The sequence below is a fragment of the Zosterops lateralis genome (genome assembly GCF_965231275.1).
Source record: "Zosterops lateralis genome assembly, chromosome: 1".
NCBI lineage: Eukaryota > Metazoa > Chordata > Aves > Passeriformes > Zosteropidae > Zosterops > Zosterops lateralis.
Window position 1 is genome coordinate 93,341,565 of NC_139762.1, and position 26,408 is coordinate 93,367,972.

At 39.1% G+C, this 26,408-nt stretch overlaps 1 protein-coding gene across 5 annotated transcripts in view; it reads right to left on the reverse strand.

Annotated features, from left to right (window-relative positions):
* ZNF236 (zinc finger protein 236) overlaps positions 1-15,572 on the reverse strand; it is a 73,618-nt gene extending 58,046 nt beyond the window's left edge. For all 5 annotated transcript variants that reach the window (XM_083865043.1, XM_083865042.1, XM_083865041.1 and 2 more), the window contains exons 1-3: positions 15,506-15,572; positions 5,077-5,219; positions 3,448-3,612 (exon numbers count right to left, since the gene is read on the reverse strand). In XM_083865043.1, the coding sequence (XP_083721169.1) occupies positions 3,448-3,612; positions 5,077-5,219; positions 15,506-15,566 (369 nt within the window). In that variant the 5' untranslated portion in view covers positions 15,567-15,572. The remainder of the gene's footprint in view (positions 1-3,447; positions 3,613-5,076; positions 5,220-15,505) is intronic.
* Positions 15,573-26,408: the final 10,836 nt, after the last annotated feature.

Below are 26,408 nucleotides of genomic sequence, written 5' to 3' on the forward strand. Positions count from 1 at the left end.
GTTTTTTTAATCAGCTCAGTTTTCACTAATTGATTATCACTGCAAATTGTAATATTTTTTTTCCTCTCTCCTTTTTTTCCTCTCCCATAACCACCAAGAAGAAAAATAAAAACAAACAACAGAAAACAACAGTGTTCATTTCAATAAGGATATTGACAAGAATGTTTTAAGCAAGAGGAACACAGGTATGCAATTTTTGGACTGTTTTGACAATAAATCTGTTCTTTAAGTCTGAAAAAAAATTTTTGCAGTACCACATTTGCAGACAAAAGCCTAGAAAGCTGAAGTCCTTTAATTAAATTAATTACCAAATAATTAAATAATTTAATTATTTACTCCAACCTAGATGTCATTATTACTGCAGTCAAGTTACAGAGTGAGACAATAAATAACACTTTTTTTTCTAGGACATACATTGAAATCTGATACTTCTTATGGCCATCTACTGTTCCTACACAATAAATTTAGTTTTTGATTTTAGATTTCTAAAAGTGGGGGAAAATTTTATCAAGGGAAACTTACAATTACTATGCCAAGCTCATGAACCTCAAAACTGAGGAATTTTGAATCATTTCTCAGCATTTTTCAGACATGCACATGTATCATGTTAAGTTGCAAATACACATATTTTATTGAGCACCTTCTACAAAGAAAAAAATAGCCTAAGATGAAGTATTTGAGACAATTAAAGTCTTCATTATTGTATTCAGTACTGTGGAATTTGCTGCAGGAAAGCAAGATCACAGTAAAACAAACTACAAAAAAACCCACCAATATATCATGTCCAACAGACTCTGCTATAGGCAATACTAGATATATTTTTTTGCTTCTCAAGCAAACAAAAAAATATCACCACCATGCACAGAACAAGTAATTGAACACTGTAATCTTACTATGATTAAATCCACATTTTAACACTAAACAAAAGGGGCTGATCATATGCAAAATTCCCAAACCTAGGAAAAAAAAATTAAAGCTCTACTCATTGGATTCTGCCTGTTTTATCTCTCCCTATCTTACCAGATGCAACATTTAAGAACACTTTGGAACTCATGATCTTGACTTGTTTAGCATCTATGACTCCCAGCATCTGTAAAGGATTTTAATCTGCACTTTTGAAAAGATCATTGCTCACAAATTACTAGACAGTACAAACCAAATATAGTGAATATTTCTAAAACAAACAAACAAACAAACAAACAAAACCCCAACATCACACATAGTAAAACATAAAAACCCAAACCAAGAGAATCTTATAATGAACAATTTTCATTTTATATCCACCAAATATCAGTTTTAACTTTTTCAACAAATTAAGGTGCCCCTAAAGCTCAAAAGCCCCTCACGTTCACGAAAAAAGAAGACATAGTAGTAGCTCTAATGCAATAAAAATTTTGTGTTTCAGGTTTCTATTCATCATTTCTGTCTTGCCAGGGCAAAATATAGCAATGAAAACCATTGTGCATTTCCACTGAGGAAATGGACAAGATCAACAATCCTCAAGAAGATGGGGTATATTAACAAAAGACATGTTCTTTTTGACTTCTCAAGCGAAAGTTTTTAGTGAGGAATTTCAAATGTAAAGTTTTTCCCTCACACCAGTTTCTCACACACAAATCACCAAAGAATGTGAGGAGAAAATACAGCCTCTTCAAAGCTCAGTATCAATAGCCCAGAAAATTCCTTCCAGAACTTCTCAGGGAGCAATCAATCACAAAAATCTAAGTTTCACAGACAGACCCACTCTCCCAAACCTCACTGAAGCTCCCAAGAAGCTAATCACTCTAATTTCTTGCTCTTGCCCATCTGCATTCATCTGTAGATAAAACTGCCTGATGCAGCACAACACAAGGGTAAAGTTCCCCAAATTTCATTTTGTGAAGCCTTCTCCCTAACCTCTATGTATGTCCCTTAATGTATGTCCTCCCATATTGACCTTTGCTCTGATTTCAGATTTTTAACCCCTCTAACAGCAAAAGGAAGAAGAGCAAACAGGAGGGAGAATGTGCTTCACCAATAACTTGGTAACGTGCACATTGTGGAAAACTCCTCAATGACAACTAGAGCCATCACCAATACCCTCTGCTTCAACTTCAAATTCCACCTCTCCTCAAGGTCCTGTGCATAACTACTGTGAAAGTTATTCCTGTAGTTTTATGTGAATTAATTGTTACATTCATCTCTGTTTTATCACAAAACTGTTGGATACTATAAGAAACACATTCATTAGCAATCAAAATATGTTTGTATTTTTATAAATTCAATTTTCAAGCTGCAGATGGAATTTTAAATTGGAAGGCATCACACAGCCTATTCTTCTGACATCTGCACCAAAGCAACAAAATCAGCACTGCTGAAGTGCATGAAAAATCACTTAGTGGTAGAAACAAGTATCAAAACCCACCCTTGGGTGTCTTTCTTGATGCTCCGTTTCCTTATTCTGATGTTTTTAGCAATTCATAAATCACTATGAATTTCCTTAACAATACTGATCAAGCCATTTATCATTACAGATACATTAATATGCAGAAAATTGCACTCTAGTCCACTTAACTTGGCTGTGTACGTGACAAAACATGAGATAAAATTATTAAAGAAGGAAATACAATCTCTACAGATGGCATGTCCTGCATGTGGTATAGGGAACAATGCACACAGGCCTATTATCCCCGACTTACAGGTCAGAACTGCTGTAAGCTGTCGGCAATAGACAGGGAGAAACACACCACTGTTACATTTATGATTACAAGTCTGACAATAAAAGTGCACTCTTGATTCAGCTCCAATTCTCCAACACAAAGTGCAATTTTAAAAAAGCCTTAACAGGAGGAAGAGGCAATTACACGACTGAAAACTTTTGGGCAGCGCAATCAACTCTGGCAATTGTAGTAATGCAGTAACGACTACAAAGTGTGCAAAATACACCACTATGTATTAACTGTTTGCTAAGAATTTAACCAACACTATCAAAATGGAAAAAGAAATTGTGAGAGGGGAAGGAATATGTACTCTCAAAACCAACCACTCAAAACCAGAGGTGGGAGCTGTAGATAAGGGAACAGCTTCATCTATTTATATGGATGGTGAGAGTACCTCATCATGACATCTGCCATCAAACATGATCACACATTATTTATTATGTGTGGCTGCATCAATGTAGATTATGACACAGAAGTATCTTCAAAATAAAAGTATGTGTAACCAATCAGATAATGTTTATATATAGTATGGTATCTATCAAATATGCACACAATGGGAACACTTACTTGTATCCACAATATTAATTTCTGTAACTAATATTAAAACAGACTCCCTACCAAGTTTTATATTTCTTCTGAAAAAAAATCACCTACTCAATTTTCCAATCTAAAGCATGCAGGTAAGGGATTAAATAAAACCACTATGGCAAGTCTTTTCAAAATTCAGTTATAAAGTTTAATGAATTACCTCCTCTTTCTCATGTAGCATTATATGTGCTTTCAGACTGGCTACTCTGGAGAACTTCTTGTTGCACACAGGACACGTAGGATCCTCGCCATTGTGAGTGCATTTGTGAAGTGTCAAGTTGAATTCAACATTGAATGACATTGGACACTGGTCACACCGGTGAGGCTGTTTGTTAAAATCACAAAAATAAAGACAAAATTCAGTTTTCCCATAAGCTACATATATCCTCAGTGACACATATAACCATACAAATCAAAATGTTAAACATTAAAAAAAATAACTGAAGTACCTACATGGAATAATGATGCTTAATAATACTGATATTATTTTATCTTCTTTGCATCTTCCTACAGAAAATGCAAATACAGCATTAAAACAGCACAAAGGGAAATAAAGCAGGTGAACTGAGGAAACCAGAGACTCAAAACTGACACAGTCTGAAAGGACTGAAGTTAGTAGGAGAGAGGAATGAACAAGAGATGGGAAAACCTTTTCCTGGTTTAACTGTGATCTTGATTTTCACCCAGAGGGTGGCTGGGCACTGGAACAGGCTCCCCAGGGAAGTGGTCACAGCACCAGCCTGACAGAGTTCAAGGAGGATTTAGACAATGCCCTCAGGCACATGCTCTGAGTTTTGCGGGGGTCTGCACAGGGCCAGGGGTTGGTCTTGACGATTCTTGTGGGTCCTTTCAACTCAGCATATTCTGAGATGCCATGGTATCTCCTTAAGTAAAACTAATAACCAAACCAGCAAAACACTTAGTTTAAACTAAGCCTGACTGCTCTTCACTTGGTGTCTGCAAAACCAGTTTTCATTCTTTAAGAGCACTTTCACTTTTAGATGTAAAGGCTCTTACACAGATGTGCAATAGCATGGGTTCAACTTTACCAACTTTACAACACTGAAACTTGTGTAAGTTGTTTTTTGTACATGTGAATTATCTCCAAGTGTTACATTTTGTAAAAATTAATCTGTATTTAGGGCTATCTCAAAAAGTAATAAAATTATTTTCCTATCACATGTAAGTAGTTTTAGCTTTGTGAAGTAGAAAGCAAGGGAAATAAATATTACAGATGAACTTGTGGCAAAAGCTTAATTTAAAAAACCAGTCCAGTCTTAATCATGTTAAAAAACCAGTCCAGTCTTAATCACGTAGCTGTATTCTTCTCATTCTTTCCCAAATTTGATTTGTAAACAGCTAAAGTGATGACATTCATCTACTGATTAATACATACATACTAAATTAGTTTCCTAGTGGAGTCCTGTTAACAAATACAAACATTATTTTCTTTTTATTGTTAATGTGTAGAATCACTTTGCAAACTCCATTCAAAAAAACACATACATCTTGCCATCTACCTAGGTATTTTACAAATCAAAGAAATGGTTAAAATTAAAAATTACTGATCTGGAAACAACAATCCAATTAAAGGGCATCAAAGGAAGGTCCTATCTCAAAGGAAACATGAGAAAGCATGCAAGTAAAATGTCACAAAACTCTGAGGTCCCTAAGTAATAATTACTACTGGCGTGCCTGAACAGAAATGGAAAAGATGTCTTGTGTTAGCTTCACTTGACAGGATATGAAAGTATCAATGTCCACTGGTTGTATCTACCACAATTCATACCTTGTCATTTTGCTCATGATCCCTCATATGGCGCTGGAACTGGGTCTCTCTTGGAAAAGACAGCAAACAAATCTCACACTTGCGGAAGTTGGGTACTTGGTAGGGAAAATTACCGTTCTCTGTATTTGGTGTCAGAACATCATCTACAAAACAAGCAACAAAACATTTGTATGAAGTCACATTTTATCTACTTATAATTTATTGTATAAAACAGAATAATTTGAAGCAGAAACCATTCCAATTCCTCTAAGATCTTTGACTTATCCAACACTGTAACTTCAAGGGATCTTCAAGATCTCAGGCATAAATATTAGTGCTTCCACTGACACAGGATCAACCAAATATATCCATATATCAAACTGCCAGCCACTACAGACACACATAATCACCTTCTCCCAGTAATTTGAAATAAATTCTTTCTGTGCTTCATAAACACCCATCAACCCACTTGAAACAAAATGAAACACTGGAAAAAACACTAAGTATGAGTAAGGTACTGCCAGGGGTTACTTTTAATAATATTACATCACGTTTCTAAAGAAGTTTTTTAAAATTACATAGTCAGCAGTTCGGATTACACAGGTTTTCTACCCTTCCTCCCTTCTCTTTTTCTCTTCAAAAAAAATTTAGTCATTTGTTTTCTTCTCCTTCTGGCATTATAAAACTTCTATTAAAACCTACTTTAAAACCTTTAGAGTTGTAAAACCAACAACGTTTCAAACAATTGAGAGAGATGAAATACTGCAAGTCTAAGTGCATATATATTAATTCAATGGAAAGAGATGTATTTTGCTCAAAAGAGACCCAGTCTAAGCCCACAGTTTTCTTTTGAACTCCTAGTCATGCAAGATACACAAGTTTCAAGCTTCTACATCCTCCTGCTCAAATGAGTGAAGTCAATCCTATAAATACCTTATATAAGGAAAATATTATTCTGAGGAAGTTAAACACATTTTACATTTGAGAAAGATACTGTATTACGAAGGAAGTTATCTTTATTTAAGAAAAACTTTAAGAAAAGCAACTGGCAGAACGGGTCGGCTTGTGCCACAGGTTAGGGTCATGAAAGAGAAAAAAATCTACAAAATTCAGTTTCAAACACTGCCACAACTAAAACTGTATCAACAAAAGAACATAAAAAGAAGGGAACATAAATTTTATTATCTAGACATGGAAGGTTTCTGATGTTTCTCTTTAAGTCAGTACTTTTCTCCATGTATGTAAAAACTAGGCATAGGAAGTAACAACAACACAAGAGGAAGTTTACAGCATCCTGTTTACATTTCCTCAGAGGAAACTGAATATTACAATTCATATAGTATTTCCACTCTACTGCACCCACTTCAAAGTCCTCTCTCATTCACCACACCATTTACAAAGGAAAAAAAAAATATCAGTACCTTATGTCCTGATAATTTTTTTTCCTGCTAAAATTCTCATAAACCAACTTTAAAAGCTTGTAGTTGAGGAAGCTGTAGGAAACATTTCAGCACAATATATTCTGGGCAAGAAATCACAACAAAAAACAATGCCCTAGGGACTTACACTTCCCATTTCTGGACTAAGTCACCAAGTAAATTTTGCTTTCCAAAGTTTAGTTATCAAGTATTTATCTGTAAAAGAATGATGCAAATATCACTAATCTTTATCAGGTGTAAACTTACACTTGCTGCACCCTTTAATAGACTATAATTTCATAGTATGCAGACACTATCAATAACAATCCTGAAATGATCACATTTCTTCAAAAGCTAAAAATCACAGCTTTAATGACAAACAAAATCCTTTAAGCAATCCTGTGATAAATACGCCTCAGTAGAAAAAAGGATACAAATCAGTTTCTGTAAATAATGGCATCACAAGAGAAGTGAAAGAAAAATCTACTTCTATACTTGAGCTATATGAAAACCTAATGCACAAGGCTTTCCTTTCCCCTGGAAAAAGGAGTTGTTCAACTCCATGTAGGCCTGACTTCTCACTTTAAACTGACATCTGAAAAATGATCCAATCCGTGACTTTACAAAGGCCTTCAAACCTGCTCCCTGGGCCAAAGAGATTATTATCTTCAAACATTCACTCTTGAGATCAAAGGTACTGGGAAATATGCAAAAACAATGTCTAAGTAATTGAAGTAGCAAAAATGTAGTAGTGACATCAAACCTGCTAGCTTCTCTACACTTTGAAACAAAATACCAACGTGCTCACTAGTTTCTGAATAATACTGCCAAGTGGCATCAGTCTGGGGTCAATAATGTATCTATGTATCATTTTTTTTAAATGTGTATCATATCTGCGTTGACCACAATACTGATTAATCTAGAAGGCATAAATTTTCTTCTGCAATTTAAAAAGAAGTTTAACTACAGAACAAAAAATTAAGTATCTTGTAATATTTCAACAGAATTTGATTATTATAATTCTATTAAATCAAACCACCTGATGCAGCACCTGAAAGTACTTCAGCATTTCTGTAAAACTACAGAAATGACCACCACTAAAATAAACAGAAAGAAGCAATAAATGCATAATCTTAAAATATTTCATAGAAAAGAACAGAAAAACAGCCTGAACTTCAAAAAATGAGGAGTTGAACATACCACATCCCATGCCAAAGCATCACAAAGTTTTCAAGATTAGTTCATGGATGATCATAAACCCTAAGCTGCCTCCAAGCTGTTCCACCTTCCCAAAGGCACTCAGATCCCATGGAAGAAATAAAAGGCATCCACATAGAAAATGCTTACATCTGTAACATTTTAAGCATTACTCTTTCAAAGAAAATTTTTGTAACTCTTTCCAAAGCCAAGTCTTACAGGTTTTTTTGGTCCTGTCTTTCATATTGCTAAATAGAAAAGGTAAGACACTGGGGAATCAGGACTGGACTCTAGAATCACCAACTGGACTGTAAAGTCCAACTTCTCTTGGCAGACAACTCTCAGTGTAGAAATCCTTAAGGACTGGGCACAGCAGATCAGCTTAGGTTAGACTCCAGAAGTCTTCAAAGGCTCAGCTATCGGGAGATCAGGCTGAAGTGTGTTCTAGGTAGTTACAGTCAGCATGTCTACAAAAACAGTCCAGTTTGGACATTAAAGAATTATGTAAGTTCAATTGCTTCACTTTTACTCAAAGAACAGGACTGCTATCTAATACAGGTTTAAATTAAAACACAAACTCATTTATTCATTAACACTATGTCTGAAGTAGCCTATGGGAGAGATGGCACTGTAACATCACTTTTCATTTGTATTATCACTAAAACAGCCTGGTCCTCTATCACCTACCAAATACCGGATATTTCAGAGAGTTGCACAACTCCTTTTTACTAAAGATGTAGGAAGTGACTTTACAGTTTACCCTTCTGCCAACAAGGAGAGTATTCAGAAAAATATCCCACCTGAAATCAAACAACTGGGTAACAGCAAGGCCTAAACTGTTACACTCTGTTTAGAATTAGGAGGACAGTAAAAACAGGAAAGACACCGTCAATTAAAGAAGTAACAGGCAAGTGAGATGTATTTTGACTTTTCAGGCAGTGAAAGTGAAGTATGACTCAGGTCTGTTTTCATTTCAATGTTCTTAAAAAAAAAGTTTCAAAAATGAAATAACTGTTTGACACAATTTGTTTATTAGAAGAATCGGTATCCCAATGAAAACTTTATTTACACTGATGCCTCTTTCGTAACAAGTCAAAGTAATAATCTACACTTCTGTATTTCAGATAAATCAGCAATAAAATAATCTTTCCCTAGATCAGAGGAAAAAAATGCTCTTGGTGCATCAGCTTGGATCATCAAACAAGCCAAATGCTGCAAAATACTGAACCTATTTTAAAGACCACTACTTTTGAATACCAAAAAAAACATGCAGACAAAAGCAAGTTCAAGAAGTTGGCAGTGGGGAATGAATCCTGTATGTTTAAATGCACTGAGAAATTTGTCAATTACCAGAAACGCAACATTCCCTGGTACCCAAGTGAAAAAAAATCAAAATACTGACACAACCGACTCAACATTTGATAGAAACATTTATCATTTATCATATTAGCAAGCATCTCATAAATAGCCAATATGATGCTTATGCTTTCAGAAAAATGTAAGAAACACAAATTAAACAATCTATTTATTGTCAGGTATACTCTGGCAGATGAAAACACAATTCTGCTTTTTTAATGAATTAATGCAATTCAGAATGCCATTCAAGCCAAAAAAACAGAATTAAAAGTTTGAGGCTTTAGTTCAAGAAGACATTAACTGATTAAGCGCATAACGTCAACACAAAACTGGCTCTTACTAAAGAGCAGCTTCTTACTGATATTCATAAACAAACACAGAGAGAAAACAGAAAATTACTATCAGAGTAACAAACCTGAAAAACAAGTGATTCTTTCAGGTCTGCACACTGCAACAAATGATAAATCTTGCTGAACAGAAGGAAAGTTTCAAACATTTGCATTTATTAGTATTAGCTGCATAGAAACAGTGCAGAAGCTACTGTCACTTTCTTTTTTTCAATTTGCATGTTAGTCTAGCTGCAACATAAATCAACCTTATTCCTTCACAGCTTGGGACAGACAGTCAAGTATCAATACAATTAACCTAAACAGGGAACATTTAGTTCATTATGCGCCATCAAAAACATCTTTGTCAACGTGCACTGTCAAGCGTATTTTGTCTGTCTTCTAACAGTTTGTCCAAAGTGCCCAAAAATAGAAGAATCAGATTTGCAAAGCACCTATCAGTGATAATAAACTTCCAGCTTAAAGATGGTATTACTTTCATACTCCTAATGTTACAACCTGTAATGTCTTTCCTGAATTTATTGTCCCTCACAGAGCAGCAGCAATCACTTTGGGTGAACTCAGCTGTGATACAGCCTTCACCAACACTTGACCTCAGGAGTTGAGTCAGCAAGCAGGTGCTCTCTGCTAGAAGCCACTGATGACAACTCAGTGTGGAAGGAGGAAGACAGAATTAGAGCACTCCCAGCCATTCCCTCCTTATGTAAGCAGCACTGTGCCTCATGGCAGCCCACAGTCCTCTCTGCAAGGCGCAGATGGACTCATTCAGCTGTGAATGCAGCACAGCCTTATTAGATCTCTAATAACCTCCTCGAATCCGACTGAGAGGACATTGCAAATAAACAGCCAAACTTGTGAGATTCATGGATGAAAACTTGTCACTTACGTTAAATGGCAGCTGGCAAGCCTAGGGACAAAGGGGTCTGACCCTATCAAAACCTATTTACTAATTTATGAGTGGAAAGAAAGTGGCAGGACAAGAGAACAAAACAGGAACGGCAATACTGACATTTCCTCATACTACACTTGAACTCGTGGAACACAAATTATAATGAATCATTAAAACATTTTGCTTAGTTCTGCAATCATAAAAGCAACAGGTTAGTTTAAATCCAGCTCAGTGCTCTAAACAAAAGCAGCAGGTATTCCTTCTGACTTCTAATGGGAAGAGTAGGAGGACTCAATTCTCAGTCCATGTATTGTGCCAAAATCCAGAAATCAATCAAACCTTGCCCACATAAGACAAGGTATTTTTATCATGCTTTGGTCAACACTTAATCTGGAACACACTGCTGGGATGGACATTGAGGGGCCAGTCACCTGGCATGTGCCTACACAAAGTAGATGCACAGTTTTTAGGAACAGAGGTCAGACAGAGCACAGCCACACTGCTGCTGCAGAGAAGCCTGAATTAACTGTCTGAGCACACAGAACTCACAGCTCCACCACAGCCAGTCAGATACTAAGTAGGTTGCTCTGGGTCTGGCTGGGATAGAGTTAACTTCCTTCCTATCAGCCCATATGGTGCTGTGTTTCAAATTTGTGACTAAAACAATGCTGCTAACATCACTGCTCAAGCTATTGCTGAACAGTGCTGCATAGCATGAAGGCCTTCTCTGTTTCTCACTTTGCCCCCACAGTGGGTAGGCTGAGGGTGGAAGAAAGGCTGGAGCTAACACAAAGAGATATTCCAAGCCATAAACCATCATGTTCAGGAATACAAAACTGGGGGTAGTTCTTCAAGGCAGTGTTCTTTGCTCAGAGATTGAGGACCAGACTGTACCTCTGAAAGTGATGGCAAACATTTACCTTGGCATCACTTGGTTTGCCTTTTTTTGTTATTGGCAATTTGGTTGGCTTGGGTTTTTTTTTTTTTTGTTTGTTTGGTTTGGGGTTTTTTTTACCTATTTTTCTTAAACTTTCCCCCTTTATTTCCTCAACTGCCTTCATCTTAATCTACAAGCTTTTTCTTGCTCTTGCTATTCCCATTCTATCTCTCACCCTACTGCAGGAGAAAGTGAGCGAGTAGTTGGAAGGCTGAAGCTTCATTGCTGGCCAAGGTCAACCCACCACACAGATACACCATCCACATCATCCGAACCTACACAGACAACTGAAATTTGACATTTCCTTAAACAACTCTGATAGCTTCACTTGGTATTTAGGTATATATTGCCATATTTATTGCTAAATACCCCAAAACAGGAGTTACACTTTTTTTGACAGCTGCAAATGAATATACCAAGCTACCACTGCTTGGTATATTTCTGCTACCACAGAAACTCCTGAATGAGCAAAATGATTTACTACACGGTCTTCCCTCTTCCAGAGAGTGAACATAATCCAACTGCAGCAATAAAACTCAAAAGAGAGGCATGAGAGATCTCAAACAGAAATTTTAATTATATTTGGAAGCACTTAATGCATGGGAATAAATGAGGTGTGAAGGTATGAGTACAGATGCAATAAGAAATAAAACTTCCACAACTGGCAGAAAGCTATGGACAAGGGACAGAACAAAGACTGAAGCTATACAGACAGAACACAAGTTATTCAACTCCACAGATTACTTAGGAAAAGACATGGACATTATTTCTAGTGAGGAACTAGCGTGGAATTAAGGCATGACAATGCATCTCAAGTTCATCATCTTTATCACCCAACACACCCCTTGTACATAAATGTTGATTTTCTTTACTGCAGAACAGTGAGATACCAGAGCATCACTATTAAAGCCTAAATATAAACTTTTTCTAGGGCAAAACCTTGAGCAGTTGTTCCTCCTGCACGTTTTCAAAAGGAATCACCTATACCTATTGTATTTAAGAGGTTTAGTGCACACCACACGAGCTGTACCACAACCTCTCCATTCTTGCCTGCATGACATCACTCACCTGTTCTTCTCTTGTCAGTCAGAGGTCATCCACATAAAGCCCTAACGCACAACTACTAAAATAATCTACATAACAAATATTTGACAAGATTTTACTGGTGAGCTCAAGCTTCATTTTTCTTCAGTAACATAAAACTGGAAATGTAAAGCCTCTAAATGGATTTTCCCCTAATTCAACATACTCACACCCTATATGCTGCTAGAGGACTGACAGGCAGCAAACGAAACACAGCCAGCTCTGCAGAGGTAGACTTAAAGCTATGCCATCTCTGTGTTTCCTGGCTTTGTCTATTTAATATTTATCATTCTTCACGTGTGAATTCTGTTATAATTCAAGCCCTCTGAAGACATGAAATACTGAAGTTTTAACTGCACTCACAAAGGAATTCAGTTCAAACTTGTTTAAAAGTAGCCCTTGGGTTTAATAAAGGACATACACTCTAGGCTTAAAAACTGCTTCAGTACACCCTGAAATATTTCATTTTGCTGTTCAAAGCATTCCTTTCCTGCTATTTAAAAATTATCAGATAGCAAAAGTCAAAACTGCTCATTTCATCTTGCCGCGAGTCAGTGACAAACATCACAAGTAAAACCAGAAAGGGCCACTCTATGGAAGGAGACTCCTCAACTCCCCTGTGTCAGCACTGCCTGTGCTCAGTCACCCTCACAGTGAAAAAGTGTTTCTTTACACCCAGACAGAACCTATCAGGTCTCAGTTTTGACCAGAGAGGTCAATTTGAGCAGTTCAATTGAGTTTAAAAAAAATTTTAAAAAATGCAATATCATTTTGCAAAAACAATACAATGCCAAAAAAGAAAAAGGATTTTCTAAAATATCAGCCACTGAGGTCAAGATATTATTTTGACTACTGCTGCCTAGAGGTCATTTTTCTTATCCAACTTACTTAATTTTCTTAGAACAAAGAATTAGTTCTACTCTTTGACACGCATGGTGGTTAAAGTAGTCGAAGGAAGCTACATAAAACATTATTGATTTGCCTTTATTTTCTCCCAAAGCAGAATTACCATAAACATACAGAGTGTACAACTACAGAGAGCAACACTTCCATGAAAGATATCAACATAGCACAACTGTAGGAATTCCAAGGATGACACTTTGAAAAAACCTAAACCCGTGCAATTTCCTAAGTAAAAGGTAGGAAACTTCTTTTTGTAAACACTTATTTTCTAGATAAAATTCCTCCTGGTAAAAGTGAAACCTACGAAATGCACAACCAGTTTTCAAAGTCTGCATCTGAACAGGACAAACTGCCTAATGTCCTGAGAACATAAATTTCCCAGATTCAAGCTGCCCATTCAGCCAGAGCTTCCTCATTCGTGACCTTTTTTTGTCACAGAGAAGTGCAGAAAAAAATGTGCTGCTTGCCAACACTGACTTTGTTGCTCTCCCAAACTGCTGAAATCTCAAGGACCAAAACCACCAGAATCCACAAAACTTGGTATTTGGGCAATCCTTGCAGTTGTCTCTTAATCCCTGTGACAGCCCTAGACCTTGTAATTCTCAACTGCTGTCTGCATTCAAACCTCTATGAAACAATATCATTAATAAACTGTCAAATTTCTTTTAAAAGAAATGAAATTGTGAAAAATAGAGAATGTCATGAAACTCACAGTAAGCCTTGCCAGCCACATACACACCTCTTACCACAGAAATAGCCTAAGATCAAGGTCCAACAACAAGCAAAATTAATACAACCACTAGACAAAATTAATACAGCTACCAAGTGTCTGGACAGCTTGTCTCAATTCTCATCCTTTTCTCATTTGTACATCATGCCCATTACGACAGGAGTTCACACACGTGTGACACATGCATAGCCTTTCAAAAACTACTACAGAACTAAGTAGATCTTTAAGTAGATTTTCAGTTTAAATAATAAACCAACCAACCAATCAAAACCACCTCAACCTCCAAAGCTGGCAATAGCAAAAGTTCTTTGGGACCTTCTTTATGTCCTTACTACTTAGTGATCAAAAGCTGAGATCAATGGCCACAACAGAATTAACAACAACAAAAAAACCCCAACCACTTCCGGTAGGACCCTGTGGCCCATCTGACTTTCCATACAGTAGAAAAAAATTGTGTCCAACTTCCCAATGCTCACGTAACAGTACAGCTCTTTCTTTGCCTGTCAGCACATTTCAATTCTACAGAAAAGTATTCCACAGAAGGCTCACCTACACATTCCCCTTACAGAGCCAGAGCTCATCTGCAAGCATTAAGAAAATAAAATACAATTGGCTGACTTTTTATGACTGAAATAGACATGGTACTCAAATGCTTTATGAAATCTCTTTCCATTCTACCTGTTAAAAAATACATATTTGAAATAAACACCTACTGCTACATGCTTGTGCTGAAGGAGAAGTCACTTATGAGGGTTTCAGGCCTACCTGAACCACAGCATTTTTTGTTTGTGGGCCTTATTCCGATATTGCTCACAGAACCACAGTAACATCAGCAGGAACGAGCTACACAAAAGAGCCATAAAACTCGCTGTCAAAAAAAAAAAAAAAAAAAAAAAAAAAAAAAAAAAAAAAAAGCCCCAGTCCACCAAACCAATCCTGCCCTGAAAACACTCTCCGGCAATAGAATACAATCAAAAATTTTAAAATTTAAGCGTGAGACTAATACATGTTGGGAGAGAAAAACAGTTTTGTTTGGGGTTTTTTACACATACATTCACAAAGAAAAAGACTGCAAAGATGTTTTTAAAGGAAAGCAACAACAACAAAGTTAAAAATAACGTCGTCCTTGCAAATCAGAGATGGACAAGCTGAACCTCATTTCCCATTTGTTTATCACGCTTTATTCGAAGGTCTGGTTAATGTGACCGGGGAGAAGGAGGGGAAGGAGGAGCAGCGGAAGGACTCGGAGCCCTGCCGTGCTGCCGGCCGAGCTCTTCCCCGGCCCGGGCCCGCACGGCGGCGGGAGGAGCAGGGCCAGGCCCCGGGGACGCTCCCCCGCCTATCGCGGCCAGGGCCCCGCTCCCCGGCGGGAGGCCTGCTCGGTTCCGCCGCCGCCCGCCCGGTATCATTCCGCAGGGCCGGGCCCGGCTCCCTCCGCTCGCCTCTCCTCCCCTCCGCCCTCTCGCTGTACCCTCGCACAATAGACCCGGCCTTCCTCCCCCATATCCGGGGACTATATGCGGAGCCCGCGGAGGCTTCTCGCCTGCCACCCCCGGGCGCGGATCGCGCCCGCCCGGCCGCGCTGGTTACCTGCCTCGGCGCCGGGCTGGCCGCTCTCCCCGCCGGGCTCGGGGGGCCGCCCCCTCGGCATGGCCGCCCCCGGCCCGTCCCTCCCTCCCCCCACGGCGCACGCACACGCGGGCACACCACACACACACACACTCTTGGCAACGGCGGAGGGGGGACGGAGGGGCGGGGACTCGCGGGCGGGCCCGGCCCTACACACGGGCGGCGGGGGGCGGGCGGCGGCGCTCCCGGGAGGGCGAGCGGGGCCGGGGAACTCACGGCAGCGCCAGGCGGGCAGGGCCGGCAAGGCGGGCGGGGGGCGCACGGCGGGCGAGGGGCGGCGGCGGCCCCCGGTGCGCATGCGCGGCCTGTGCTGGGTTGTGGGGGGGGCTCGGTACATCCGGGTGCGGCGGCGGGCGGGGCCCGCGGGGCCCTGGGGAGCGGGCCCGGGAATGGGAACGGGAGTGGGAGCGGGACCCGTCGGGGTTCGGCACGGTGGCTCTCCCCCCTGCCTGCGGCTCCCACCTGGACCCGTACCTGTGTCCGCTGTTGTAGCTGACCCTGCCTTGGAAGAGAGGTTGGGCTAAGGGTCGCTTCCAGCTCTGACGGTTCTGTGGTTCTCTGAGGGTGCCAGTCTCAGAGCCTGAAAGTCAGCAGGGCTCGGCCAGAGCAGCGTGGGCAACGGCCTGAAGTTGTGTCAGGGGAAAATTAGTTTGGATTTTAGGGACTAGGAAGCGGTTCTTCGCCCAGAGGGTGTTGGGGCACTGGCAGGGGCTCCCGAGGGAAGTGGTGGCGGCACGAAGCCTGAGGGAGCTCAGGGAGTGCTCGGACAGCGCTCTGGGGCACAGGGTGTCATCCTGGGGCTGTCGTCTGCCCACCCGGGACTTGGACTCTCTGATCCTTATGGGTCCTTCCAGCCGTGGGTATTCTGTGATTCTGTTCTCTGTGGGCAATTGTTCCCTGCCTTCCCCTTGCACATCCTCTATAAGTTCTTGTTTTAGGCTGAGGGGCACAAAACATGAGCACATGGGACTCAGCTGGTGCCCGGGAAAGTGGCAGCCTCCAGCCCACAGGGCTGCCGGTGTAGACGGGGTTTGGTTTGCTGCTGAAGCCGCCTGAACTTGCTGGAATTGTTTGGCCTGGCTGTGCCCAGACCAGGCTTTGCTACCTGAACTGAATTGCTGCCCTCGGAGATTGCCACCCCTGTGCCTCTTAGAATCACACAGTGATTTGGGTTGGAAGGGACCCTAAGGATCATCTCATTCCACCACCTCTGCCCATGAGCAGTGACACCTTTGACTAGACCTGGTTGTTCAAGCCCTATCCAACCTGGCCTTTAACACTCCAGGAAGGGAGCACCTACAGCTTCTCTGGGCAGCTTGTGCCAGTGTCTCACTACCCTCACAGTAAAGAATTCCTTTCTAGTGTATAATGTGGCCTCCTTCAGTTTAGAGTCATTCCCACTTATCCTATCACTCCTGAGTGAGCCTTGTCAGAAGTCCATCTCCAGATCTTGATAGGAGTTGTGATTAAAGATCACTGGGTGGCTTAATAGCAATTTTTTTGTATCGTAAGCCATATGTTTGATTCTGTCCCTGTAACTTCTGTGAATAAACCTGCTCTCTGGAAAGATGCCAATAAAGTTGCATATGCTTTTCTTGACAGCACGTTCAGCACTTCATAGATTTCCTTGCTTCCAAAGACACTGCTGTATGTCATCGTTCAATACACAAGGGTTCAGCTTCTAAAATTAGGTGTTTATTACACCTCTTTCTTGCTAAATAAAATTTAATACAAAACACTTACTTTTGATGAATGACTTGATGCCTCTTCTTCCATTATCTCCATAGTTCGAGCTATTGAAGACTATAAAGCTTTCTTGTGAGTTACGGGGTTTTCTGCAACTTTTGATTTTTAAATACCTTTTTAAAAGGGGAATATTTCTGTACAGAGGGAAGTGCTATGAGAACACTGCCTGCAGTGATCAAACCACTTTGTTAAAAATTTTTTTGGCTACTCAAGTCTTGCAGCCAAAAATGGATCCAAAGCCCATTGCCACTGAACTGGCTTGCTGCTGCTTATTTGCTAAACTGTTAAAATGCTCAAGTTCTTCTCACTGCTTTCCAGGATGTCCCTTTTTCCTCCCCCCATCCCATATGCCAGCACATGTTCAGTTTCTTTAGTACAAACTACATAGTGTTTCAATGGCCTGTATTAAAACACATTGATTATGATGCATTAACCGGGCTGGATGATCCTGTCATCATTAGTTACATTTATTACTTTAATGTCACTTTCTGTAGTCCCTGCAAGTAGTTAGTCAGGTACTTTAGATCACTGATCCAAAAATAGGGTGGGTTACGTACTGGTATCTGTAAGCTATAGTAGCAGAGCATTACTTAAACGTTTTCTCATCGTTAATTGTTAATTATCACTTTGTTAATTCATTTGTCTTGTTCCGTTGAAAGTGGGTATTGGGGTTTTTTTTAAGTTAAAGCCTTTCAGATACCTAATTAAATTACATCTAAAAACTTGCCTTAAGCAACCCAATTTAATAATATCAAAGGATGAATTCAGGTTTTTGGAATGCAAGGTTTCATTTCTTCCTGAAGGCTAAGGTTGGGTAAGCAATATTTAGATAATTTCACGTTCTGTCCACCAATAAAAAGTGTACTGTTTTTAATTTTCTCTGCGGCACTGGCATACAAAATGGAAAGGAGGAGTGAAGCTGGTGTGACCATTTCCTGGGGCTTCTGTGAGCTCGCTGCAGCCCAGCTGCAGGCAGGAAAAGAGCGAAGAACAGCACTGGCCTCTGGTGGCTGTAGGATAGTTCTGTGCTAAAATATTAAGATCTCTGGTCGTTCTAAGCAGTGAGCTGCAACCTACAAGTACATGAAACAAAGTGACAGCTTTTTGCGTGATTTCAGGGAGGCCCCAGGGACAGGGATCAAAACCAATGGAACTGAATCAGTATCTGGAAAAACTGCACAACCTAATTTTACATACTTCTGATTTTATTCCAACTTTCTTATCTAGATTGTCTGTATTTTTTGTTGAGGTTGACTGCTTTAGGATTAAGAACCTTCAATCTTGATTTTATTTTCAGTTTTAAAAAGACCTGATGCACACTTTACAGGAATGTAAATGAGATTGTATGTGCAGGCAACTTCTGTCTGTACAGATAGTAATGAAAATTGTCTAATGCAAAAGCCAACTTTCATTTCTATTTTTGCTTTTCAACATTATTGTTCCCTGCATGTCTTTCACTGTTCAGCAGCAGTACATACAATTGTGTTTAATTTTGTACTGCAAAAGTCTGTTCATTACCTCTTCCAAATTTATGTGGTATGTTTGTGATTGCCTATCAGTCTTCTAACCCTTTTGCATCACTCTCATTCTGTATAAAACTAGCTCTGCATAGAAGCAGAATAGACATTTTTTTTTTTTTCTTTAAACCTTAAGAAGCTTGTGGTACTGGAAGACAAGTAGTTTATGAAGAGTGTATGGAATATGTGTTGAAGAGCATAGAATTTTTTTTTATTAATAAGGAAATTCATTGGTATATCATATGCCTAACTTTACAGACATTTTCAAGCTGTCTAATCTCTGTGTAATTTTCCTTCTTTGTGTGATTGACATGATATTTTTCCCCTGCACTTTGCAGCTCCTGGAAGAAATTTACTACATGCATTGCTATAACTTCTGCACTACTTGTCAGTGATTCTATTGTCTGCATTTGCAGGAGTGCTGATATTTCAAAATATTTCAATTTTTTTTGTATTTTGCAAATTATAAAATCACCAATTGCAGTCACTCTCTAAAGTCTTTGGCATTATTTCAGAGGTGCTATATAGGACACTCTCGGTTTTGGGGTGTGCCTAGCATTATAACCCAGTGCCTTCTCAGGTGAGGGCCTAGCAGACCATTAGTTATGCTCTGCTGTCCATCCAAAGAAAACATGGGTCTGTTTCCTGGGTGGAGTCTGTAATGTAATACAGTGAGCGTGAGACAGTTATCCTTTAACTCTTTCTATGTTTAATTTTATCAAGTATCACTAATTTCTAGGGAGAAAAGCAGCTACAGTGTCATCCTTTCAAATATGCAACATTAAAAGTTATGCTTATTTCATACCTGCAGATGAACTATAGCGATGGAGAGTAAGGTTAGCAGGCTACAGAACAAACTGAGTTCTAGGTTTTACCACCAACCAGTAATACTAGATGTGCTGCTGAATTTTAAGGCAAATTAATGAAATTCAGTGAACCATTTCAGTAGAGCTAATTACTAAAAAGGGTACTATTTGCAGTTGTCAGATACTATTTTAGTATTGGAAGATTTTTTTTTTCCAGTTTCTTTGTATGCCTTTGCCATACTTGAAATCTTTGAACCAAAATTTCCATGGCAGCTGTCTCACTGCTCTTGATTTCAACAGTCTGCTTCTATATGTCAGATTATGTATCAACCTTGGCTTTTTTGGTTTGTTTGGTTTTTTGTTTGTTTGTTTGTTTTTTTTTTGTTTGTTTTTGTTTTGTTTTGTTTTGGTTTTTTCTGTTGTTATTGTTTTAATTTAAGAAGGCATATGGAATCATTTGGTGCACTCACCAGTGAAACCAATGGTTGAAAATTTTGATGTTAGCATGAATTTTAGTTCAGGAGGAGTCCATTCCAATTAGACTTCAAATTAATTTTTTTCTATATGTTTCAAACAAATTACCAGAATGTGGTCAATTTTTTTTTATTTTTTTTTTCCATTTTAAGTATCATGTAGCATCTCTCTGTCCATATTTCCCAAGCTGGGGAAGGCAGCACAGTATTTCCCTGAGTTAAGGCTGTAGATGTGTAGTATTCCAGATTGGAAAATCCCTCTACAATTAGCTTAAAATCATGACATTTAGATAAGTAAAACAACTTTTGAATTCTTATGTTTTGGCTCCTGCATGTCTGAATGGTTGTGAAGTAGAAACAAACATACTTCTAGTGAATGCATATCTGTGTCTTGGTTTGGCTTCAGGCAATGGCATTTTAAGAAAAAAACATTGCAATTTTCCCAGCGTGGTGAAAATGCTGGTAGACCAAAGTAGCTCTGTGTTCAGCCTGGAGTGAGAGAAAGAGAGGCAATCTCAATATCCTGGATACACAATACAGCCAGGCCTCCTTAGAAGGGTGTTTTGAGAGCTATACCATCAAATTTCATAGAATGCTTTGGGTTGGAAGGGGCTTGCAGGTCATTGACTTCCAACCTCTCTGCTGTGGGTAGGGAACCTTCCACTAGACCAGGTTTTCTCCCAGCCCCAATTTTCAGCCTGGCCTGAAAACTGTGTTTGCCAACTGTCGGCACAAAACAGTAAATAAACCTAAGACTGGCTTGGTGGTGTTGCTAAAATGAAATAAGCTGTCCTGGAAACAGGAACTTTATGGACCTGGACTATAACCTGCAGTAATGTGGAAATGTCAATAAAAGCAAGTCTTCTTGTGTCATACTGCTATAATAGCAAAAGCTAGAATAGGCCTGGTGTATGTTCAGAATGTATGAAATTGTTAAAATTATACAGTGGGAGAACTGCAGTATGCATTGTTTATGAAAGATTTCACTAAAGAGGTAGCTTTCCAATGTTAATGTATTAACTTCCAAGGAAAGGTAAATATTTCCTGCTTTGTTGGGTAGGTTTGTTCATTTATCAAAGAAATGGTGCCTCCTACACTTTTTCAATTTCCTTTTGTGAGGCTGAAGAACTTTGGCTTCCAGCACTGCCAACTATCTTGCTCCTAAAGGTGCTATTCCAGTGGAAAATAGTATTTTGATGAAACACTAATTCCCTGTGAAAATCTAGTGCTTACACTCATTACAAACCTCCACATATTTAATGAAGATTGAAAAGCCAAATTCCCCTTGAATAATACCCATAAAAATCTCATTGGCAGCCATGAGGCTGCATGTACAGTTCAGTATTTTAAAAGGAAATTCAGTATAGTCAGGCAGGGTTGTACTGTAGTATATTGTGATAGTAGAGCTGTACTAAAGGTGAAATCTATTTTGAGACCAGGACAACTAATCAAATAAGAACGGCACTGAGTCTAGCAGCTTCTTTTAACATATGCCACTGAACTTAGATATTTCACATCTGTGTGACTTTCACCTTCTGCCAGCTGGGCACTAACTCAAACTGATCATCTAAAGGATAGACATTACATTTGTTGTCAGTGTCAGAGTTCTAATTGGATTCCTATGAATTCCTACAGAACCATGTTACCTAGGTTGGCTCTTACACTGGGATTTAAGGTCTCTTTCCACATTTAAAACAGACCACAGATATGACCATTTTTTTGTACAGCTTTCCTAAGGATGCAGTTTTTACTGTTACATTGATCAGTCTGAGGCTCTATGACCAGAGCTGTCTGCTTTCTATTGCATTTGATTCTCCTATTTTTCTCCTATTTATGTAGTGTATACCCTGTGATGCAGGTTTTCTACAGGCTGAGCTTTAATTTCTGTTCTGGGTTTGACATGCCTGGAAGATGTTCCAGTCCTTCAGATACAATCTGCTAATCTTTCAGCAGCTTTGCTGCAGGGATGCCAGTGTGTCATATGCTCTAGATAGTATGGGGTGTTGATTTTTTTAAAATTTTTGAATCTGTTTTAAATCATTTGTCAGAAACCTCTAATAAGTTTCATTATTTCTTTCAGTGACACTAGTTTCTATGTTGTCTGCACTACCTGAAATCTCAGCCTTGTAAGCCTTCTCTGTATGTTTTTGTTGTGTGCCTTTTTTGGGGGGGTTATTGCACAGTCCTTCTGGTTTTATGGTCATGCATTTTATAATTTTAATCTATCTTGTTACAGTTTCAATTTTGTTTTCTATTCACAAGTAATAATGTAGGAGTCTTCATAACCTGCTAGGTTCACTGATGCCTTACTGTGAACTTGGCATTTAATTTCCTGTTTGTAGGCTGCCTTGTCTTGATGTCTTATGATAGACTGAAGCTTATGTTTTCTGTTTTATGTTGCCTTTTTGTTCCCTTCCTCCTCCTTCCTCTCCTCTTCCCTCTCCTATTTCCTTTTCCCTTGACTACAAGTGTTGTCACAATAATTTACTCTGCTGCAAATGTATGACCCCAAACAGAAGGTCTCTCCATCACCTTAGTTTTTCTTAGTACATCATAAGCAATTTTATGTGATCTTGTAATTTGATTGTCTTTTCTGCTCTGTGTTGCTTTTTCATGGTTTTGGTGATGGGAGTGGGTTCTTGGGCAGCCTTTTTCTGTCTCTTTGTTCTTTTCCTCTCTTAAATGCCAAATTGTCCCTGAGACTGCTCTGTTGCAGGGTTGCTGTCCATATTGTGCTTGTCTGTATCCCCTCATAATGTTAATGTGAAACTTTTGCACATTTTTGTTCAATCTCACGCAGCTTCGTTTCAATTTCTAAATGTTGAGAATTTTAATCTGAAAATTCTAGAATTCAGCTTTCTTGTATGATTCAGAATTGGTCTTCCCCAGATTCTTGACCACTGATGTTTTTCTGTTTTTAAAAATACTTTTTCATTAATTCTTGAGAGAATGTAAAATCCTAGAAGTCCTCTAAAAGCATGAACTGCCATGGTCTTTTTTTCATATGTCAAGGTACCATTGGAATATGTAGTCACCTTTACAAGTAACAAGTACAGTCTCAGGACATCATTCTGCCCTCTACAAAGACTCCTCCTGCAGAGCAGTTTCAGAAATAAGGCTTTCCTTTCATAAAAATTACGTATTACTTTACATATTCATTTCACTATGAAAACTGTGTTTGAACCATTGGCCTTTTCATGTGAAGGACTTTTTTAATAGAAAAAAAATCTTTGTACTTGGACACTACTTGTATTTCCTTAAATCTATTGTATTTTTCTGTATTTGGACATGCTACAGAGCCCTTGTATCTGGTTGCTTCATAGACCAGAAGCTTGAACAACTCAAGTGCACGGGAGATGTTTTTCTCCCAAGATTTTCAGTGGAAACAAACTTACAGACTCTGAAGAGTTAGACTATGCATAGAACTTAGCCTGAAGTAGCAATGTAGGCTAAATACTTTGATCCTGAGGAAGAAAATATTAAGTTTCCCAGCTTCATTCTTGAAAGGCAAAGATCTTAGCTGCTGCAACCAGCATTAATCCATTCTTTAAATAGGAATTTTTGTAATTTTACAAGCCCATATTTTTCCTACTTGTTGATGGGAGTCTCTCACTCTGTATCACACACAGAGATATTAATATAAATGAGCTCACAGTGAGAAAACACAAGGCGAAGTAAGTATGTGCTTGCAGGTGTGATAAATCTAGTGTAAAAATTCATGTATAAAATAATAATCCAATGTATAATAAGAATGATGTTAATAAAATGTGAAGTCTAGTAGGTAGAAATCTGTATCCCCAGTCTCCACGGCTCCAGTTGCGAAACAGGACAAGGACCATCAGACCAAACAAAGACGCTAGCCAGCCCCGATAAGAATCGCACCCTTTCCAATGCAAGGAAAATTTCTTCTTGACGACGATGCAGATTTCATCAACGCCCTGGCAGGGTATGCACACTGAAATCAACATAAGACTGGCTGGTACAATTGGCATAAGAAAAGACCTTCCCGGAACGGATCAACGGGACTTGACAAGATCCGGGAAGGCCATCGAAAAGAAATTTGGACTATTTGGCCCACCCTGGACACCTGGACTGCCTCAGGGCAGAAAAATCCTATAAAACGGTGGACTGAGAATCGTTCGGGGTGGATTTGGGCGACCTGTACCCTGGCGTGCAGACCCCTATCCACCTGGCGCGGCGCTGCTAATTTCCTATTTTGTGGTTTTCTCTTTTATTGGTGATCGATATAGTGTTATTAATAAATTGTTTCTTTGTTAATCCGATATTTGCCATTGCATTTATAACACAGGGATGTGAGAGTAAGAAAGTAAGCAATTATACTTCCTTGAACAACAGAAATATTATTAGAATAATACAATTTTCTTATAAACATTTATTAGAAAATTCTGATAAAAATGTTTCTGTCTTCAACTTAAGCCTGAACTTTTCCAGACCAGTGTAAGCGTCTGAATATTCATGTTCATAGTCTTGTAATTTTGAAAACTTGTGCAATAGCAAACAATACAATATAATGAATTGTTTTGTGTTTTCACAGTGTTAATTCATGTGAAGAAGCGTTGTTTAGACAGAGCCCTTCTGGGGATGTAACTGCACATTGTGAAATAGTTGGTTGCTGTTCTCACTTAGAAATTCCCTCCCTACCAGTCTCACACTGATTTTTCTTCTCTCCACAGCTTCTCACCCTGGGCTGTGCTGGCATGATTGTCCGAGAGGATGCATCATACTTGAAAGTTGGAAGTAACCCCATTTTAGAGGATTTGTATTTTTTGGTTTTGGCAAGCACAATATACTGGTGCCAAACACAAATGCTATCCCCCTCAGCCAAATATTAAAGCTGCAAAAATCAGGGCTACAGATTTACTAGGATTTAGAAACATTGCTTCATACAAGGAAGACATACAAGAGGGGCCATTTGGGAACTGGGTTTCTGGCACTTAAAATCAGGAGTGTCATGGGCTTGTAAACAAAGAAGTGTTGAGAAAGCCAGCATGCTCAGAAGAACATGTGTTTTGAAGTGGAAATTGTGGTACTGGTAATGCTATGGAATTTCAGATACATCATTCAAAGCAGAGAAAACTCGATTAGGCTGCCAGTTAAAGAAGAAAATGTGGAAGAAACAACTGCTTAAAAACTAAGACACACAATGAGGGAAGCAAGTCCAGCCCTAAGTGGAAGAAGTGGCATAGTACACTTACCAGAAGCTTGACCGAAGAAAGTTAATCCGCAGATTATAATACCAAAACAGAAACTTTGTTGATGAAGGTGAGAATTAAGTAGGCCTTTGTGGTGGTGATATGGTGTTACTTACTTCTTAAAAGTTTTAATATAATGAAGAAACTCTTTGCTCCATCAAACAGCCTTATGAATCCACATAGACTGAAATTCAAAGCCTAAATCAGAGAAATGCGTCCTTTGTTTGGTAACTGCCCAGCAAAGATGGTAACACTGGTTTCAGTATCCTAAGACCATCAAGGAAGCAGCCAAGTCAGGCAATAGGATAACCAGGGGCTGCCTTATTTGCCTACAGCAACCACAGCTGGGCTCTACAAAAAGGGGAACTGTGGGAAAGAGGCACTTTGTTTAATTGAAGAGGCAGCTAAGAGAATAGAATTCTCCTAGTTCATTTGGAATTTTTTTGGTCACCACCACACTGGAAGCATTGGGCCAATACACCTTGTTTATTGTAGATAAACAATATCTACTGTCTTATTGTAGAGAAGTGTGGGAAGTGGCAAAAGAAAACCCACATACTAAGGAGCAAGTGACAAACACAACAAAAGGAAGGAGAAGCTCTGTAAAAAACTGATGTGCATATTAAAAGGACAGAAAGAATTGTATATTCTGGCAGGTAACATGTAAAAGCACAAGAAGACATGAAGAATTTTGAGGAGCATCTAGCAGATCAATTCACAAGTAGCAACAAAACTTTCTTCCAATACATCAGAAGTAGGAATTAAGCCAAAATTTCAAGGGCAAGGATGGTAATCGTGGTGTGAAGAGAGAACTCAGGAGGGTTAGGCCATTGCAGAGGAGTTACATTAATTATTTTCATCAGCACTCACTGCACAAGAAACAGGGCAGATTCTGATCTGGAGTTGTCTTTGTGAGAGACTCCTCAAAGGACCCACATGGAAAGGAAGTGGCTACGGAAGACCACACATGGAGCAAACAGAGCACAACACAAAGAGCAGCAAGTTGCCAGGATAAGGTGGTGGTCATTATAGAGTTTGGGAGGAATTGAGCCTGAATAAATTTAATGACTCCTAAAACATGACAGTGGTAACTTTCTCAAAGCTGCCTT